The 18767-nt window shown below is 31.9% G+C and overlaps 2 protein-coding genes across 3 annotated transcripts; one reads left to right on the top strand and one right to left on the bottom strand.

Annotated features, from left to right (window-relative positions):
* Window positions 1–5813: 5813 nt before the first annotated feature.
* Window positions 5814–10613, top strand: LOC145744538 (uncharacterized). Of its 2 annotated transcripts, none has more exons than XM_082562409.1 (2): window positions 5814–6795; window positions 9311–10613. In XM_082562409.1, the coding sequence occupies exons 1-2, from the start codon at window positions 5867–5869 to the stop codon at window positions 9999–10001; spliced, it is 1620 nt and encodes a 539-aa protein (XP_082418535.1). In that variant the 5' UTR covers window positions 5814–5866; the 3' UTR covers window positions 10002–10613. The 2 variants fall into 2 exon arrangements, with proteins under 2 accessions (XP_082418535.1, XP_082418534.1); XM_082562408.1 differs by having other exon boundaries at window positions 9308–10613.
* Window positions 10006–17355, bottom strand: LOC145744539 (BTB/POZ domain-containing protein KCTD9-like). Its single transcript, XM_082562410.1, has 12 exons — window positions 17205–17355; window positions 16450–16571; window positions 16323–16363; window positions 16156–16240; window positions 15658–15716; window positions 15079–15207; window positions 14856–14923; window positions 14589–14684; window positions 14228–14377; window positions 13502–13607; window positions 12819–12952; window positions 10006–11586 (listed from the first exon to the last, which is right to left on the bottom strand). Exons 1-12 carry the CDS (start codon window positions 17265–17267, stop codon window positions 11470–11472), a joined length of 1170 nt encoding a protein of 389 aa, XP_082418536.1. The 5' UTR covers window positions 17268–17355; the 3' UTR covers window positions 10006–11469.
* Between the last annotated feature and the right edge of the window lie 1412 nt (window positions 17356–18767).

Below are 18767 nucleotides of genomic sequence, written 5' to 3'. Positions count from 1 at the left end.
AAAATGTTTTGTCTACCACATTTAAATAAATATAAATTTTTTTCCTGTCGATCGAAAAAACGCTTTAATATTATTACGTAATGCCTATTTATAATATCGTTCATAAATTAGATTATATACATAGCATTTTCAATACAAATTTTATGTTAAAAAATAAAAAAAAAATGTTTAAAATAGATACCCAATTAAAAAGTGACAAAAATATTATACAACCACGTAATTAGTTTAATGTTAGTGTCAAAGTCTATGTTACTGATTTGAATATGCTTTAGTTGTTTTAAAGCACAAGTAACGCATGTCAGTTTGCCGGTCTGCTTGCCACAAATCCGAAAAAAGTTTTCATACAAACAAAAGCGTTGTTTTTACACAATAATATTCCCAAAACGCTGCAAACAGTAAACAAGCATGCTGTTTAATGTCAACAATATTGCTATAAAAACACTCTCTAAGAAATAAACGGACAGGTTGTGCGCATTTCGCTGCTGCCAAGCGAAGAAAACATCATCTACAAATAATACCGCGAAGGCATTTGGGGCGCGAAAGCAAAATGGCGGTCAAGCCGAAATGAGGTTGATTGATTGAGGATAAACTCAACAATGGCTCATTATCTCGTTCTAAAAGTGGATACAAATTACTGGAAATTGCGCGCAGGTTAAAATGTTGGCCGTAGTCAGATTTTCTCAGGGTTTTTTCTTCTCTTTTCCCATTTGTTCTTCGACATCGCGACATCCGCGGATCGAAATTGTTTGCTCAAAACACGAACCCGAGACTCGAACGTTGCCAAAACTTTCCTGCTCATTCCAGACGAGCGAGCAAGGCCTCACACCGTAAACAGCCAACCCGGCATCGATGACTTACTTAATTGGCTGCAAACTGCTTAGAAATGATGATATAGGCTAAAAATGTCGAAATTTAGCCTCCGCTAAGTGATTGTGAGACACCGCGCAACTTCAGGACTGATTAGAAAGCTAAATTCCAAGCAGCAAGGCAGAAACATTGCGTGCCTAGCCTCGTTGAGTGAAGCCATCGTAAATGTGTACGGAAGAGCCTCGATTCGATTCACAAAACACGTCGCAGGTGCCGAAAAACGATCACGAGAATCACAAAACAAAATGTAAGTAGAAAAGTTACTTCCAAACCACGTAACTAGTAAACGACAAAAGGACGCCAACGGAATTCCATTTTATTGATCGCGCAGTGTTTTGACATCAACGTGGTCCGAGAAAACAGCGACCGAGCAGATAAAGAGGCGCCCGGAACAAACCCGGGATCAGGGCCTCTTGATTTACAGGCAAACAGTCCCGTGTAGGGTTTCTCGATGCGCAATACAAACTAATCAATAATCCAAAACCTAAAAATTACTGAGCTGTAAATGAAATGAGAAATGTTAACCAAATAAAAAACGAAACACCACTAAAATCTTATTTTTAAATTAATGAATCATTTTTAAGAATTGAATTAAAAAAAACTATTCTTATTTTTTAAATGTTTTAAAAGTAAGAGTTAAACAAAAATAACACAATTTTAAGTTAAAAAAATTGTAAAGTTATAACAATATATTATTGTATTAAACATTTTTTTTGTTTACATTCAGGATAACCATGAGCAAAAACATTAAAATCTTATTTATAAAACTCACACAAAATAATAATTTTTAACATCACTAAAAATAACTAATAATTAAATAAAATCGTTTGTTAAAAATACTCCATAAAAAATCCAATTATGCCAAAAAATTGTTAAATATATAAATTAATTTAAATAAATAAAAAAAATTAACATTTTTAAGATAAAAAAGAACAAAACAAAAATTTTACAATAGGTTTTCCAACTGCCATAACAAAACTATTTTGACACCAAATTTGTTTGATTATAAACCTGAAAGTTGTCGTGTAATTGAATAACAACATTAGTTACCGCCATACACCAACGGTAAATGTAAACTAGTGTCACTAATAACAATTTGGAGATTCAATTCACAGAACAAAAAAAACAAAAATTCTTTAAATACAGTATATATCTTACTTAACTATAGTGTCATTAGATATTTATTTTAATTACTAAATTTTAAAGTTTAAAAAAACTCAAACATTCTTCTTAAAAACAAAGCGATTGCCAAATAAAATTCATTTTATTTTTTATACAAAAATTTACTATTTGACAATCTTTAAATTATTTAATTAAAAACGCGCAAAAAAGCTTTTCCGAATACGTCACCCAGTAAAAGCAAGCCAACGTGAGAAAGTTACTGATCTTAATTCACTAATCCACACAAAATATTGTGTCATCTATTTAACATTTACCAACTATGCCCCGCCCACCTAGTGGTGATGTCATAATATCTATTGTAAGATGACTTTTCTAAGAAAGACGGTCTAGTTCCAGTATTTACACCAAAAACACTGGAATTTAAAATTAAAAATAATTGGTCTTAAAATTAGGTAATTTTGACTACGATTTAATCAATCGAAACGTTGCGAATATATATAAAACATGTAGGCGGGGCTTAACCTTAGATCCAAACAGTCGACCACTCTAATTAGGCTAATCGGTAACCCCCTTCTACCACCCTAAATCGATACCATAAACAAGCTGTGGCTATTGATTAAGCATTTATCCTCGTTACCACATGTGTAAATTGTCAACAAAAATTTAGCGAAACTCAGATTGAAATCTAGGCGCGAATAATCAAAAATCGACTTTCTCTCACCGTGTTTGTAGCGGTAAAAACATGGCAAAAACGGCTAATGGATTCCCACGAATATTCGAATATAAGTTGAATTACAAAAATGACGTCATTATTTAATTCGTGAAATATTTGTTAAAACATACTCATAGGAAAGCAAAAATAAAAATTTTAATAATATTAAAAAATTTAACTCTATACGTAGACCAATATTTAAAATAGCGATAGAAATTTTAAACTTAAAAATGAAGGTTTTAAAATTATTTGATCGAATTTTTTTTTCAAAACGTTTAAAAACAACAACATTAATAAACAAACGAGTTTATATTGACAGTTAACACCGCGCTAACATGTGCGATTCGAACTATCATAACTAAGCAACATTCAATTAGCAGAGCGATTTGTTACATATCAACAAAAAACGTTTATTGTTTACGAAATATAGCGCGCCGAGCAGTGAACGCAAAACGACGTTTATTTAACTAAACTTTAATTATTGATCGCCATTTTTGTGCCGAACTCTTCAATTTAATATGTCCCGTAACCGCAATATTTTGACAAATTTCGAGTAGTAGGCGAGGGTTGGTTATGTCGGCGTCACGTGTGTTTGTTGTAGCGATATACAAATTGGGTGAATGACAATAAACGATCAACGGCAAGGCTGTCTAATGTGGCAGGGATACGGCTTAATTACAATATTTCTTATATAACGTTCGCAAATGACCCTGGCATAATTTTTAAATGAGCGTAGTCTGACATTTTGTGTAAATGTTAATAAAATCCAATAACTAGAAGCCAGTTTTTTTTACCGTTTTTTTATACCGATTAACCCGTCATGTTAGTTCATGAATTTTTCGAAAGCCAACTATTAATCCTATAAGTTTATTTTTCCCAAAATAAATAGACATCTTTCTAAATAAATGATATTAAAATTAAGACCAAATTTTAGATCCATCTGTTTTTACACTTTCACAAAAAAAGTTTTTTTAAAAATATTTTTAAGCGTCAATTAATTTTTTTTTAATTTTTAAAACAAACTAAGAAGTTAAAACTTAGAAAACCGACAACATATTAAAAGCTTAAACATATTTATTTTTGTGTGTTACCATAGCAATATTTGTTCAACCATTTTGTTAAGAAAATTATTACCTCAACACTATATACTACACTTAAAAAATTCAATAAAAAAATTTTTAAATGTAAAATTAATTCCGAAAATTTATACTTTTTATATAAACAACATATGTTGCCCGATTCGAAGCAAAAATAACATTTAAGTTTCACCACCAAACTTTAACAAATTCAAAAAAAAAAAGTATGCAAGAAAAATGTGTTTCCCCCAACAAAATATTAAAATATTTTAATCCTTTAATCTGTATACGTTCCCGTCCAAATTTCTTTATCGCAATCGCAATAAAAAATCGCGCATAATTTTGAATAACGAGCGAATTAAACGATATCTCAAATCGACCATCGAATCGGTATATCACATATCGTCGTTCTCTTTTGTATAATATGAAAAAAGCGCTCGGTTGGAAATGATAAAAAGGGTAAGAATCGGGCCTTAACCCAAACACAGTTTCTCGGTATACTAAACAGTCGATATTAAGTCGCTATTAGTTTATTTCGTCGTCAAGCAAAAAAAAAAGTGTTAAGACTTTCTATTTGTTGTTAAAATTTTAAACCTTTTTGGTAAAAACACTTGAAAATTAGCAACCATTTTTTTGCGATTTAATTTAGATTGAATATTATGACGCATTTAACATAATATTTAAAAATAAGCAAGATTTTTTATTATTTATGACAGTTAATTTATTGCGATTAGAATTAGTAAAAAAAAAGTTTATGTAGCGTTAAATGAATTAATCTATATTTATATCAGTAATGCAATCCCCAGGGCATTGAATAAAAAAATCTGTTTACGTTATAGTGTCTAACCGTACGAAATGATCAATTATTCTTAACTAAAATTTCTTTAAAAAAATTTTAAATATAAGTTTTTTTTTATAAATTACTTTCAGAAAGTTTTTGTAACGCTACCTTAACGCTTTCCTTAACTCATTTGCGCTAAATTCGAAATTGTTTTTTTTTTCGCGAAAAACCTTCTATAATGCTTATTTTCTAAACAAAATCGATCCGAATGTAAAACTTAAGCAGTAAAAAAGGGAAAAATGTGTGTTGATAGGCTACATTGTTTATCCATAGCACCAGCAGGTTGTGAATGCAAACGTTATGGCAGTTGTGTAGGCAACGTCGTCTCCGAAAAAAAAATGTAATTACCCGCCGACGTTATAGTGTTTATAACAACTATACAAACTGTTTATGTAAATCAATTACACAGCGACAAGCTGAGGTGCTGTTGCATGTGTAAGCAGTTTAGCCAGTGTCCCCTAACTTGGACAGGCGTTGAAGCAGAAATTAGGCACAGAATTATTTATTTGCAACCAAATAAAACAGTTTATCCGAAAAGATAAAATTAAGTTTAGCGTGGTTAATTAGCTGTTGAGTCTCAAAACAAAAACTAATTTGGCGCAAAGAAAACTCAATTTTTTAAATTAAAAAAAACCTTGTTGTTTATATATTGCAAAACAATTAAAAAACTACCCTTAAATATTTGATAAAAATTAATTAATGCGCGAAATACCTTAATAGCACTTAGCAGCTAATTTGAAATAATATATTTATACCATAAGATAAGTATTGGGCGTTTCATTTGTTGCCGTTAAGTTAAGATAACCTTAATGAACCATGTAACAGTCGTGCTTAAAAATGAACTTAAGTATGACAAAGTCATGGACAATACCATTCAACAAAAAATAAATACGCCCAGACGATCTAAATATCACATAAAATAATTTTTAAAATAAATAAACCTTAAAAAAAAATTTAATTCGCAAACTTCCTAAAAATTAAAATTAGCATATTTGTGACCAAACTGTAATAAAACTATATAACAGGATTTTATACCATTGCATTTCTTGAACTTTTTTATACAACTTTAAATGATATTTTTTTAATATAACCTTGTGTTCAGTTTTTTTATATTAAATATAAGCTTGTTAGCACATTTTTGATTTTTTACTTTTACATTTTTTATTCATAAATGCATATTTTTTAAACAGAAATACTCATTTAAAATGGCAAGATTTACAATCAATTTAGTTTTGTAAATAAACTATTATGGTATATGGCTGCACAGATTTACCTGAACAAATCAATCAACAAGAAAATAAACTTCATCACCAACTCGAGCACAACGACCGATTTTATTTTTCCTCACCAAACCGAACCATTCAGGACCAAGCTCGAACCAGTTATTTGGCCGGTGACGTCAAAATAGTGGTCGGCGCACCATCAGACATTAATTTATACGACCAGGAACGACAAAACATTGGTAACATGATGAGTTCAATCCCGTCACATCACCATCACCACGCAGCTTCCCAGCAGGAGCTTATTGATGGCACCAGCGGAGGAACAGGTTCAATGTATGATAACTTTTACAATCAGAACGCAATAGCTGCACAAGCTGCTGCGGCCGCCAGGGGGCCTCACAGCGCGCCGGCAAGCCATCATTACCCTTCAGCACTGGACTATCAGTCAGCAGGAGCATCTAATCCATATCTATGGTTAAATGCAGCAGCTGCAGGAACAGCATCTATGGGTGCAGGTCCGAGCGCTTACAACTCGGCAACATCCTATATGCAGAGTGCAACGTACGGGGCTGCCGCAGCAGCGGCGGCGGCCGGGCAGAGGCAATTTTTCGGCGCGCCTAGTTTTGGATCCGATCTCGCCTGGTTGTCGCTTTCGTCTCAGTCCGAGTTATTTAAAATGGTTCGACCTCCCTATTCCTACTCGGCATTGATTGCAATGGCGATTCAAAACTCGCCAGAAAAGAAATTGACACTGTCCCAGATTTACCAGTACGTGGCCGAAAACTTTCCGTTTTACAAGAAGAGTCGAGCGGGCTGGCAGAATTCAATCCGACATAATTTGTCGCTGAACGATTGTTTCAAGAAGGTTGCCCGAGATGAAGACGATCCTGGTAAAGGGAATTATTGGTCTCTTGATCCTAACTGTGAGAAAATGTTCGACAATGGAAACTTTAGGTAAAATGGAGTACATGTTTCGCCATTTTGTTATTTAAAAACGTAAATTTTTAATAGTAGACAAGGAAAAAAACGGTTTAAAACATTCTGTAAACTAGGCCTAAGAGATAAACGTTATGGCACAACGGATCTTATAATTAATTATTAAATAAATATTGAAAGTCTTCAACATCACACAAAAAGAGCATATACACAAATGTGTACGAAATATAAACAATTTTTTGTTTGATTGTAAACTATTAAGTGAACCAAATATGTCTACCATGACAACATAGTGCTTAAATTGCAACGATGCGCTTTATTTAGGCAACAAATTACGTTTATTTACCAAAACGTTATCATAAAAACTTCCACTTTGTAACACTGAACCATAATTTTACTACGTCATCATTAGCAAAAGTAGAACAAAAAATATTTTTAAGTAAAAAATCATTAACATAAATTGTTCATTTATCACTAAGAATGTATTATGACACGTTATGGTAAGACTAAAAAAGTTTAGTGCTAAAACTGTATATTCGTATACAATATTAACTTAAATCTCACGGCCCCAAAAAACGGTTCATTGGCAAAACGGAAATGCGAATCTTTTACGATTATGGTTTTCGCTGAATTTCACGCAAATCACATGAAAGAAAATTCTTACATTTTGTAAACAGTTCGTTTTTCCCATGGCAAGTTGTAGGCCTACTTACGACCCTATACTTGCAATGTACTACGCTATAAAATGATGTTAACAGTAAACTTGCCTAACCACACATAAACATTTTTATAAAAATAAATGTCTTTCAGGTGTGATCTATGTGTTAGACAGGTGTCGGATCATCAGTTTAATATTAAACCAAAATGGCAAATTTTTGTCAAAACTTACAAAGCGTAAAATTAAACATAACAGCATGAAGTTTAATTAAAATGAATTAAATTTGAATGAAACACGGATTTAAATTTAGTTTTTTTTATCGCCAAACTATGAAGTATTTACAACAAGCTAAACAATACAATTTTGGCGTAACTGAATTACAGTTTGGATCGACTTCATAATTTGTTTACAAATTAATTCAAACAAAATCGAGTTAAAGGCAGCTTACGGTTCACTTAAATTTAAAATTAACAAATCAACTATAAAATTCTTCACAGAATAGATTCCTAAAAACTTAATATTCAGAGTTACCCAAAAAATATCATCAAGTTAATTTTATAAACCTCAAAAATCACAAATAAAAAATATGCGGTCTTGTGGTAAATATAGTAAAGTGACGATTATCAGCAGCTTATCTGAATTTCGATGTCATATCAATAATAAACCAGCACAACATGTTTACTATTTATTAAACACTCAAGCAGTATTATCAGCGAAACATGAGCCAGCGAAAGTGAATTAGCAAAATTGTTTAGCAACAATCTAAAAACTGTTTTCCCATAAACAAATCTTCGGTTCATTGGCAAAGCGTTTTGGGCTGCAGCTTACGCGAGAGCCGCGTTTAAATTTTTTAATTTTCCACCATAATCGCGCGTGCAATTTAATCTGAAAACTTCGGTTTAAAGTCGAGTGTCTAGCACATGTTTCGCACGCTAACCAGGTTGAAATGAGCGGCAAAGTAACGAGCGTGTCGCCTGTGATATCCTGGTTTATCAAAGGTCGCAAAACAGAAAACTTTAAATAGGATATCAATAAGGAAAGTAACCGAATATGAAAAGGAAAGAGAAGACTTGTTACTAGAAATAAAATAACGTTTACCTCAAAAAAAAACTAGTACACTCCTTTCATTCGCTGCTGTAGAATTAAATCATTGCTTTATCGAATGCCTAATTAAATGCATATAAATAACATACAGACTAATATATATGGCCAAGTAGAATATTTATAAAAATTAAACAATTTAAACTAAATTCTTTTTATATTGACGGAACTATTTTTAAGATAAACTTACTGATTTTTTAAAAGGAAATTTAAAGTTGTAGTCAAAATACTTTGGGACGTTTTCGTAGGATGTAAAAAAGTCAAAATAAAACAAAACCACTTTCACAAAATTTGATTGCCATTTTGTTTACCAAATAAAACAAAAATGTTTAGTGCGAGAACTTGTTTTAATAAACTATATAAAGTTTAAGCAAACAATAGTTATATACACTGTATGATTATAAGACAATAATACAAAAATAATTATTTATGTAAACAAATAATTTTTTACAGTATCATAACCGTAAAATAATTTTACGCGTGATTAAGTTACTAAAATGCAGCTAACCTATTTTACTCAAGATATTATATCTCAGTAATTTTAATCTCAAAATCTTCAATTTTGTCCATCTGAAAACCATTAAATTACGCAAAACAAAAACTATGCTACTGATATAAAATTATGTGCTAAAACTTTTGTCTAAAAATAGTAAAAAATTGTTTAGCATAAACAAGCATAGTTTGCTGCAAACTAAAATTAAGTCATACATTGCAACCTGTGTTAAAAAAATTTAAATTTATTTTGATTTTAAATATTTGTTTTGTTTTTAGAAGAAAGCGAAAACGAAGAGACCAAAACAGCATTTTAGGGGGCAAAGAGTCAATCGAACGACCCCCCGATTTCAACCTTCCACAAATCCCCCCACCGATGTCGCTGTTTGGAAGCAGCGGGGGTTTAAACAGCCCCGAGAACCGCATGGTGACAAGTCCGGGATCGATCGGGGGCCATACTGGTAGCCAGCAACAACACCAAAACAACTCGTCACTAATGGGCGGAATGAATATGAAGTTACATTCAACCAACAGTTGGAGCTCGGGAGATTCATCGTCATCGGCGGGAGGGGGAGGAGGTATTTCCGGCGGAATGCTTCACGTAAAGCCCGAACTTCAACCTCAACATTCAGTCGAATCCATGGAAAACGGGGGCAATGCCAGAGGGCCCTTAACCCCTAGTGCACAGCGAAGCCCTCTAGGACACAACATGGGTATCATGGAGGCTTGCTCCCGGTACGGAATCTCCGGTAATGGAATATCGTCCCCGGCAGCAACCCCCACGAGTCCGGAATGTCCAGACGGTGGTTACGGAGGTGGTAGCGCCGCAGCAATGGCTATGGCACACGGTCAGCAACACGGCCCATATGGGTCGGGGTCACGACCGATGACGTCACCCCACGGGAGTCACTGTGTGTCAAACCCGTTCAATTTTACTGTAAACAACCTTATCCACAGAAACTACAAAATCTAGTTCTTCCAAAATTAAATTTGCGATTTGAAGTTCCATTTTAAGCAGGATGTTTTCGCACTGTTTAGGTAGTTAAAAATTTTGCATCTTTTAATCAAGCAAAAACAGTCAAAGCAACTTTAAAATTTTACGGAAACTGTGACGTGATCAATTGCCTCGAATGTTTATCCAAAGTTTCAATTTTCAATCGTTTAGATAATATGTAACTATCTTAATTATTTAGCATATTTGATGCGATTTTTAATTCAACAATAATGAAATTATCTGAATGGAAAAACTTCAACTTGGTTTAACATACGTAAAGTCAAGTTTTTAATTCTTGTAAGCTTTATTATTTTCCAAAAGTTGCAAAATTTAAACGTTGGAAACTCGCCTTCTGACCTCGGTTTTATTAAATGATTTTTTTTAATTAAAAGATCACGAGGTCAAGTTAAGAAGGTTGTATTGGATAAATAAATAAATAATGTTTAACGTCATATTAAATAGAAAGCATCATAAATCAAGTTAACGCTGACAGTTAATGATTTAATCCGTAATTTTACGGTATACAACATTTTTGATTTTTTGTGTAGATTTTAGCTTATTTATTTTATTTGCAGTGGACAATATTACACTCTGTTTTGTGTGAAAAAATTGTTTTTTTTGACGTGTTTCGGCGCTTTTCGTGTCGTTTTTTTTGTAGAGTTTGCTGTGATGAAATTTATTTTGGTTTATGTCGAAATTAAATTTACAAAACAGGCCACAAGTTTGTTGTCACAACTGTGTCAAGAGTTCTGTGCGCATGGCCACCTCGTATAACCCGATACAACTCAGTTATAACCCATCTTCTATACAAAAAAGTTAATTAAGTAAAAAAAAATACATATTTAATTAAAAGTTACCAAAGATATTCTAATTTAAGTTTTGCACAAACTAAATTTGCGAACAACATTCCAGCTTCGAGCGTTTCAATCACGCAAGAAATAAACTCCATTTCTATCAAGATTATAAAGATAATAATCTATCGATCCGACAACTTTTCGTAAACTTACATAGCTCGGTCCCAGGCTTTCGCGAACTTGTTAGCCACGAAATCCTAACACAAGTGCGTTTGTTAGGCTGTGCGGTCCGGTACTGAGCAAAGCCTAAACCGAAAACGTGCGCTGGGTTTAACAAGAACAATTAGCACATCATGGATAAACATTGACTACCAAGTTTACGCGATGTGGTCGCATTGTATATGTAATAAGCGACGATAAAATCTCATGCGTTTACCGATGGTACAAGCTAATTACGAAGCTTGCGCTGCAAACAAAGCGTCATTTTATTAGGCTTCGTATGCGATGATGCAACGGCAAAAATTCCCGCCTCGTTTGTCAGTAGAAGCTGACGTCATCATTTTTTACGTAGAAGCGTCGGCAATTATGACGTTATAGTCGGTAATACTGGCTCACATTGGTTTAGGGGACAGTTTGGGTCATATGACGGGAGTTTAGGGGACGGTTTGGGTCATGTGAAGGGGGTTTATCATTTCTTCGAACTTAGTGCCAGTGACGTTACATCCTCGTAAATTAGCTTCAAATAAATCGCATCCAGAAAGATCACAATTCTACAAAATAAAATTTGAAAAGATAGTTTTCCATTTCGTTAAAAAACACACAAAAAATAAATTAATTTATTTATTTTGTTTACAAAAACAGAAATGAATTCAACCAAGTTAAAAATTTTAATTTAAAATACAATTGACAAAAACCCTTCTGTTTTTACTTATAAACTTGAAATAGTCAATGGGATATTTAATACCCACCACCATCCGGCAATAACTTGTGTAAAAATAATGAAAAGCCAACTTATGAAAATAATTTTTATAGAAAAAATAGAAAAATTGTACACATACTTACTTTATATTTTTAAAATGTTACGCTTAAGAAACGAAATTAAATTTTAAAAATTAAACTTATTTTACTATTAGAAAAACATTTTATAAACTGTTATAGTTAACGTGGCTACAAGTCTTTTCGTATCACCTTAAGGTGATAGGTTTTATATTTTTCATTGAGGAAGGGTGTGCTGTTATGACGTAGGTTTTATATGTTGTTTGGAGAGGGGATACCGTTTCTGAATATCGCCTCAAACCGGTGCCATGACCGGTATACCACTCTGCCGAACAACGCGGTTCAAGTTTTAAAAACATGCTCTATATCTCCCACTAACGAAAGAAAAAATTGTGCCTAAAACTAAGTTTAACTAATCTTACGTTATGAAATTTCGTAACCTAAAACTTAAAATAAACGAGCCGTATTTAGGTTATTTCTCCGCCGTCGGTTGTTTTACCACTACAAACATCAACTAAGTCTTCAAATATATATACTCCTACCCCAACCCTATCTAGGTTTGTTGCTAATTAACAGACAGGCCCCTAACGAAGAGAAACAACGTTCCGTTCACCATAGCAAAGAATTCTGACGAACTGTTTTTCATAGGTAAGAATTCTGACAAACCGTAATTCAGACGAAAGATTTAGGAGAGCCGTAGTGTATTTATGTTTTGTGTTGAATTTTATGTGTTCTTTCTACTTGTAAAAGTGTAACTATTTAACATAAAAGGCAATTAATAATATACATCCTCTATGAATTACTACATTAGGGTAAAGGTCCATTGGTTCAAGTTTGCAACTTTACTAAACACCAACGGCTGTTTTACCTGTTTGCAGACATCATCTAAGTCTTCAAATATATATACCCTTACCCCAACCCTATCTAAGTTTGTTGTTAATTAGCAGGCGGGCCCTCGATAAAGAGAAGTTTATTTCATATTTAATAAAAAAAAATTTTTGCTTACTTCTAAATCTGTACCAGCTAGTATAGCACCACGAAGATCACAATTCTTTAAATTAGAGTTTTTTAAAGTGGCAACCCTTAAATTTGCCCCGGCCATCAAGCTACCCTCAAAGTTGACCCCTTTCATATTTGCACCTTAAAATTAGTGATGTATAATCAATTTTTAAAATTTTTTTTTGCTTAAACTTAAAATTTTTTTTTAGAATATCAATTATAAAGTAAAAAAAGCTTTTAATATTGCAATACGAGTAAAAAAGCATAAAAGTAAGATAGTAAGAGTCAATAACATTTTTGAACTTAAAATGGTTTAGTGAGCTTAAAGTAATGTTAAACTGAGTATATTTAACAATATAAAAATATCAAGCCATAAAAAGTTTAAATAAAAAATAATTTTTGAGTATTATTTAACAAGGTGGGCAAATAAACACTTTTTTGTATCTTTATCCTCGATGTGGGAAGGTTGAATGCGCAACCTAAACATAGAGTAACATCAGTTACTCCGACCAAGTCTCGAGTTGCCTTTAACAGTTTGAGATATTATAGATTATAATTTCCCGATAATTATGCTGCCGATTAAGCGCTGGCTCAGCAGAAGTTTATACCGTTTATAGCTCCTTACTCTAGGGCGCTACAGAAGGAGAGCAGTGGGGATTGAACCCAAGCCCATTTATTTAACAATTTTACCTTCCATATTTGCCTTTAACCCAGATGGATCATCAAAATTACATCCTTTCATTGAAGAGCCATCTGCGTTACAACAAATCATTCTTACTCCTTGTAAGTTGGCACCCTGCAACATTTATAATTAATTTAAATAAATATTTTAAATTTTGTTATTGTAGAATTTAGTACAATATAAACAATTAAACTTAAAGGGTAGGACCAAAGATATTTTAATTTTTTTTTGACAATTTTACAGAACCTGACTTCAATCTTTAATGAATAAAGTTTTAAATTAAGATTGAAGACAAACTACTTCACTAGCAAAAATTATAAAAATTAAAATATAATCTTTTTTTTTGTATATATCTTTATTCTTGATGTGGGAAGGTCAAGTGCGCGACCTAAACATAGAGTAACATCAGTTACCTCGACCTAGTCTCCAGTTGCCATTTAGCAGTTTGGGATATTATATAGATTATAATTGCACCGTAATTATGCTGATGATTAAGTGCTGGCTTAGCAGGAGTTCATACCGTTTTTAACACCTTACTTAAGGGCGCTACAGCATAAGAGCAGTGGAAATTGAAACCACGACCTCATGGTGGTGTAAAAAGTGTTTTTACCACTACACCACACTGCCGGTCTTACAACACTACCTACAAAACCAAGTTGTGTAACCCTAGTCCCCACTGTTTAAGTTAGGTTAATCAAGATTTTTCCTCTTTATTTTAAAAATCTGTAACTTACATCCAATATAGATCCAGTTAGATCAACTCTTTCAAGCGAACAACAATAAAGATTAGCTTGAGTCAAGTTACAATTACTCAAGTTGGCCAATTTAAAGTTAATATAACGTAGATCTAATTTTGAAAGATCAGATCCAGAAAAATCAATACCCTAAAAATTAAAAAAATATATAAAAAAATTATTTTTAAACAAGCATAATTAAATAGTCAATATTTAAACAATATATAGACACAAAAATTGTAAATTAAACTTGACAATTGTGGTTTCATTAATTATTAGAAACTTATAAGCACAAAAAACTTGCATCCGATTTATAAATAACTAAGATATTATCTTATTTAAAATTTTTTTTAAATTTTACCTGAAATCTAAGCTCACATTTTGATGGGGTAGATAACAAAGCTTGAATGACCATTTGCCTTGTTAGTGGTTCTTCAAAATAAGTTCTTTTTTCATTCTATTCACACCATAAAAATTAGGATAAATTGGATAGATTTTAAAGAGTTAAATTTGATAGTTTTTAAAGAGTTTAACAATAGTTTAAATATACAAAAAAAGTTTTACATCTGGCTATTGCTTTTAAATTTCTTGAAACTATATTTTTGTAATTACAAATAAGGGTACATACTTTAATAATTTTTTTAATCTCTTCGATTAGATTCGTTAAGCCATAAAAATTTGCTTCTTCCAACAATCCTAAAATACAAGAGTTTTTTATAGGTATATACAAAGGTTTAATCACTCTAATAAAATTTTCTTATAACATATTTATATACCTATTTTTAAACATTATTTTTAAGTTATAATTGTTTATATTTCTATAATTACATAATTTTTTTACATATATTTACCTTGTAAGTTGATTCCATCATCAAATATTAGTTTGCCATTTCTTAAATAGTTTAAAATGCAATCAAAATATGTGGGTGACCTGTCAATCAAAATGGCTCCACTTTCATCAATTGTATTTAACCATTTGTCTAACATCACAAAAACGTAAAGTTTTTATTAGGAACCATGCCATTACTTTGTTTGTGAATTTGAAAATTGTGCTTTAGTTTTACCAAAAAATGCCTAACTTTTCAACCTATTTAAAACAGTAACTAATGCTACCTGGGCCAGCTTTGAAAATAAAATGCAAATTTAGTTAAATTGAAATTTTAGTGAAGCAATTTCAGCAAATTACTAAAATACTAAAGAAGTAATAAAAAAAAACATAAATGTTTAATAAAAAAGTTGTCAGGCTTTTTACTCAGAGTAGTACTATTCTTAAGCCAGTTAATGTTATTTTTAGTTGTTTAGATAGAAGATAATGTAAGATAAATTTTAAAAAATGGGGCTTTTTAATGTTAATTTTTAGTTTATTTTTAGAATACTAGACACAATTTTACATATATACAATATTTTCCAAAAAAAAAATATTGCCTTACCTTTTTCCTTAAACATTTTTGATAGCATGCTTTCTTGGTCATGTCCAGTTAGAGTCATTCTAAACAAAGCGTAGTTGCATATAAAAAGTTTAAATTTTTTTTTTTAATTTTACTTTACCTTTTAAAAACATTTATATACATTTTTACAGACCAAATATAAAATTTTGGGTATTTATATATAATTATTTTTTAACTTAATAATGTTCTTTTTTTACTTGATAAATGTGCACATATATAATATATATATATATTGTTAGGCATTTTTTGAAACAGTTTTTTAAATTTATACCCTAAAACTAGTGTAAAAAAATAAATTAAAATAGTGCTTTTAAAAAACAATGGCAAGGCCATGTGAGTTAATGTCGAATTAGGCTTTGATAAAGGAGGTATAAACTTAAAAAGGTTATTTAGCAATTCAAATTTTCTTTTGCAAAACATTATCGGTTATATAAAAACTTTATTTTTATAAAAGTTTGTAAACAAATTATTAATTTTAACCTTGTTGTGCAAAATATTTTTCCTCCTACATTTAAACGAATCCAATCATTTACATCATCCATGTTTAACTTTTTAAAAGATGTTGCTAAAAGTAAACACAAAAAAAATAATTTTAATTTTAATTGCCCTTAATAACTTAACTTAAAATCCATAAAAAATAATGGTACCTGTTTCAAATGGTGGAGATGTATAGAAAACGTCATTATGTCTACAAATAAATTTGTATAAGTGCAATTTAATAGTGGATAAAAAATAATATTTCTATGTAAATAAAGGTTAGATCATTAAACCAACTGTATTAGTGTAATATCATCAATTTCTGCTCCTTCTTTTGTGTATATATGCTTAATTTCTCTATTAAATTTTGTGCTAATTTCTTGAAGTAGTTCTTTTAAAGAATCATGCACTTGAAATAACTAAAAATAACAAAAAACAATTTAAGTTAAAAAAAAAAATAGAAAAAAATATACAATTAGCTCCAGCGACAGGAAAGCAGTGAGGATTAAACCTAGCGTAACATGCAGCAAAACCAAGCATTCTAACCCCCACAACACAACAGTATTAAACTAAAGTAAAAGCGAGATGAAATCTTACAAATTATAGCCAAATTATACTGTTTATTTAGACATATAATATTTATTAAGACAAAAAATTAAATATTAATTACTTAGTTGTTACAAAACTTGTATATATCTTTATCCTCGATGTTGGAAAGTCAAATGTGCGACTTAAACATAGAGTAGCATTAGTTACTCCGACCCAGTCTCGAGTTGCCTTTGGCAGTTTGGGATATTAGAGATTATAATTGCCCGATAATTATTCTGCTGATTAAGTGCTGGCTTAGCAGGGTTCATACCTTTTATAGCGCCTTACTGAAGTGCGCTACAGCATGAGATCAGTGGGGATTGAACCCGCGACCTCATGGTGATTGGTGGTGTAGCAAGTGTTCTTACCACTACACCACGCTGCTGGACTTAAATGAAAACAAAGTCTGTTTAAAATTTCACAACTTAAAACATATAAAATTATTTTATATTAAATTGTTAAACCTTTCCAAAGGATGGCAATTGATTGTGACCAGAACAATTAAAGACTTCAATTCTTCGGTTCATTTTTAAACATTTATAAAATTATAGCTTAGAATGTCATTATAAAAACATAAGCAATAATTTACTTTGCTGATAATGTTACTCAAAATAGATTTCTAAAAACAAACAAACAAAAATATTTTATTGTGTGACCCAGTAGTAATTTTTATAAATAATAAAATTGATTTTGTCATTTTTTCTTGTTGCATTAATGTAATATTTTTTGTATATATCTTTTTATTTTTTCCGGCAGTGTGGTGTAGTGGAAAAAACACTTGCTACACCATATGAGGTCTTGGGTTCAATCCCCACTGCTTTCATGCTGTAGCACCCTTAAATAAACACTAATCAGCAGCATAATTATCGGGTAATTATAACCTATAATATCCCAAACTGCCACAGGCAACTCAAGACTGAGTCGCAGTAAGAGTTGTTACTCTATGTTGAGGTCGCACATTCCACCTTCCCACATCTGAGGATAAAGATATACACAAAAAAATATTTTCATTAATGAGCAACAAAATCAAAGAAAAAATGGTTAAGTAATAGTACTAAAATACAGGAAGACAGAATGTGGAAAATAGCAGCTATCAAACCGACATGAAGTTAGACTTCGCGAATTTTCGTTAACGTTTACATACGGTTCCGCACTATCCCGCATCCCGTACTTTAGTATTGTCCCTAAAATGGGATCTCTATTCAGCTATTAGCTGATTAGCGTCGTCCGCCGGTTGAAACGAGTAGTACTAAAAAGAATGCGGAAAGGGCGATGGGCAAAAGAAGATTATGGTAAGGTTATAAAAATTTCACTATTCTGCATTTTATAAACTTGGCGGACGACGCTAATGGAGCTCCCTAAAATGAATGCGGAACGGGCGGAATGTAAAATAGAAGATTAGGGTAAGGTTATAAAAGTTCCGCAATTCCGCATTTTTTGTATATATCTTTATCCTCGACGTGGTAGGGTCAAATGCGCGACCTAAACATAGAGTAACATTAGTCACTCCGACCCAGTCTCGAGTTGCCTTTAGCAGTTTAGGATATTAAATAGATTACAATTGCCCAATAATTATGCTGCTGATTAAGTGCTGGCTCAGCAGGAGTTCATCGCCTTACTCGAGGGCGCAACAGCATAAGGGCAGTGGGATTGAACCCACGACCTCAACTACTACACCACGCTGCTGGTTTTTTATTTATTTTATAAACTGGGCAAAAACTTTAAGGCGGTGAAATAGCGAGAGTTGTATTGTTCACGAGGTTTAGTTGTACACAGGGTTGAACTGTCCATGGGTTTAGTCGTCCTCGGGTTGAGTCGTCCACGGGTTGGGTCGTCCTCGGGTTTAGTTGTCCACGGGTTGAATTGACTGGCCACCATATATACACATTGCATGTGAAATACGTGGAAAAAGACCATTATTTTTCTTTGGGTAAATGTTAGTTTCTTTATAATATACAATTTCTCGTGACAAGTCTTTGCTTCTTAATCAGAGCCTTATAGTAAATGTTATTATTTTTTGTAGATTA

The sequence above is a fragment of the Corella eumyota genome, chromosome 3 (assembly GCF_963082875.1).
Source record: "Corella eumyota chromosome 3, kaCorEumy4.1, whole genome shotgun sequence".
Classification (NCBI taxonomy): domain Eukaryota; kingdom Metazoa; phylum Chordata; class Ascidiacea; order Phlebobranchia; family Corellidae; genus Corella; species Corella eumyota.
Note: the sequence above shows the minus strand (reverse complement) of the source record. Positions and strands in the feature narration are given on the sequence as shown.

What these genes read in the sequence shown, in the direction of transcription:
- LOC145744538 (XM_082562408.1), top strand. Translation starts at nt 5,867, where the DNA reads ATGGTATATGGCTGCACAGATTTACCTGAACAAATCAATCAACAAGAA. An exon ending in TTCGACAATGGAAACTTTAG is followed by an intron (nt 6,796 to 9,307) that starts GTAAAATGGAGT and finishes TTTTGTTTTTAG; the next exon opens with AAGAAAGCGAAAACGAAGAG.
- LOC145744539 (XM_082562410.1), bottom strand. Translation starts at nt 17,267, where the DNA reads ATGAACCGAAGAATTGAAGTCTTTAATTGTTCTGGTCACAATCAATTG. An exon ending in GATGATATTACACTAATACA is followed by an intron (nt 16,364 to 16,449) that starts GTTGGTTTAATG and finishes ATTTATTTGTAG; the next exon opens with ACATAATGACGTTTTCTATA. An exon ending in TAGCTGGTACAGATTTAGAA is followed by an intron (nt 11,587 to 12,818) that starts GTAAGCAAAAAT and finishes TTTATTTTGTAG; the next exon opens with AATTGTGATCTTTCTGGATG.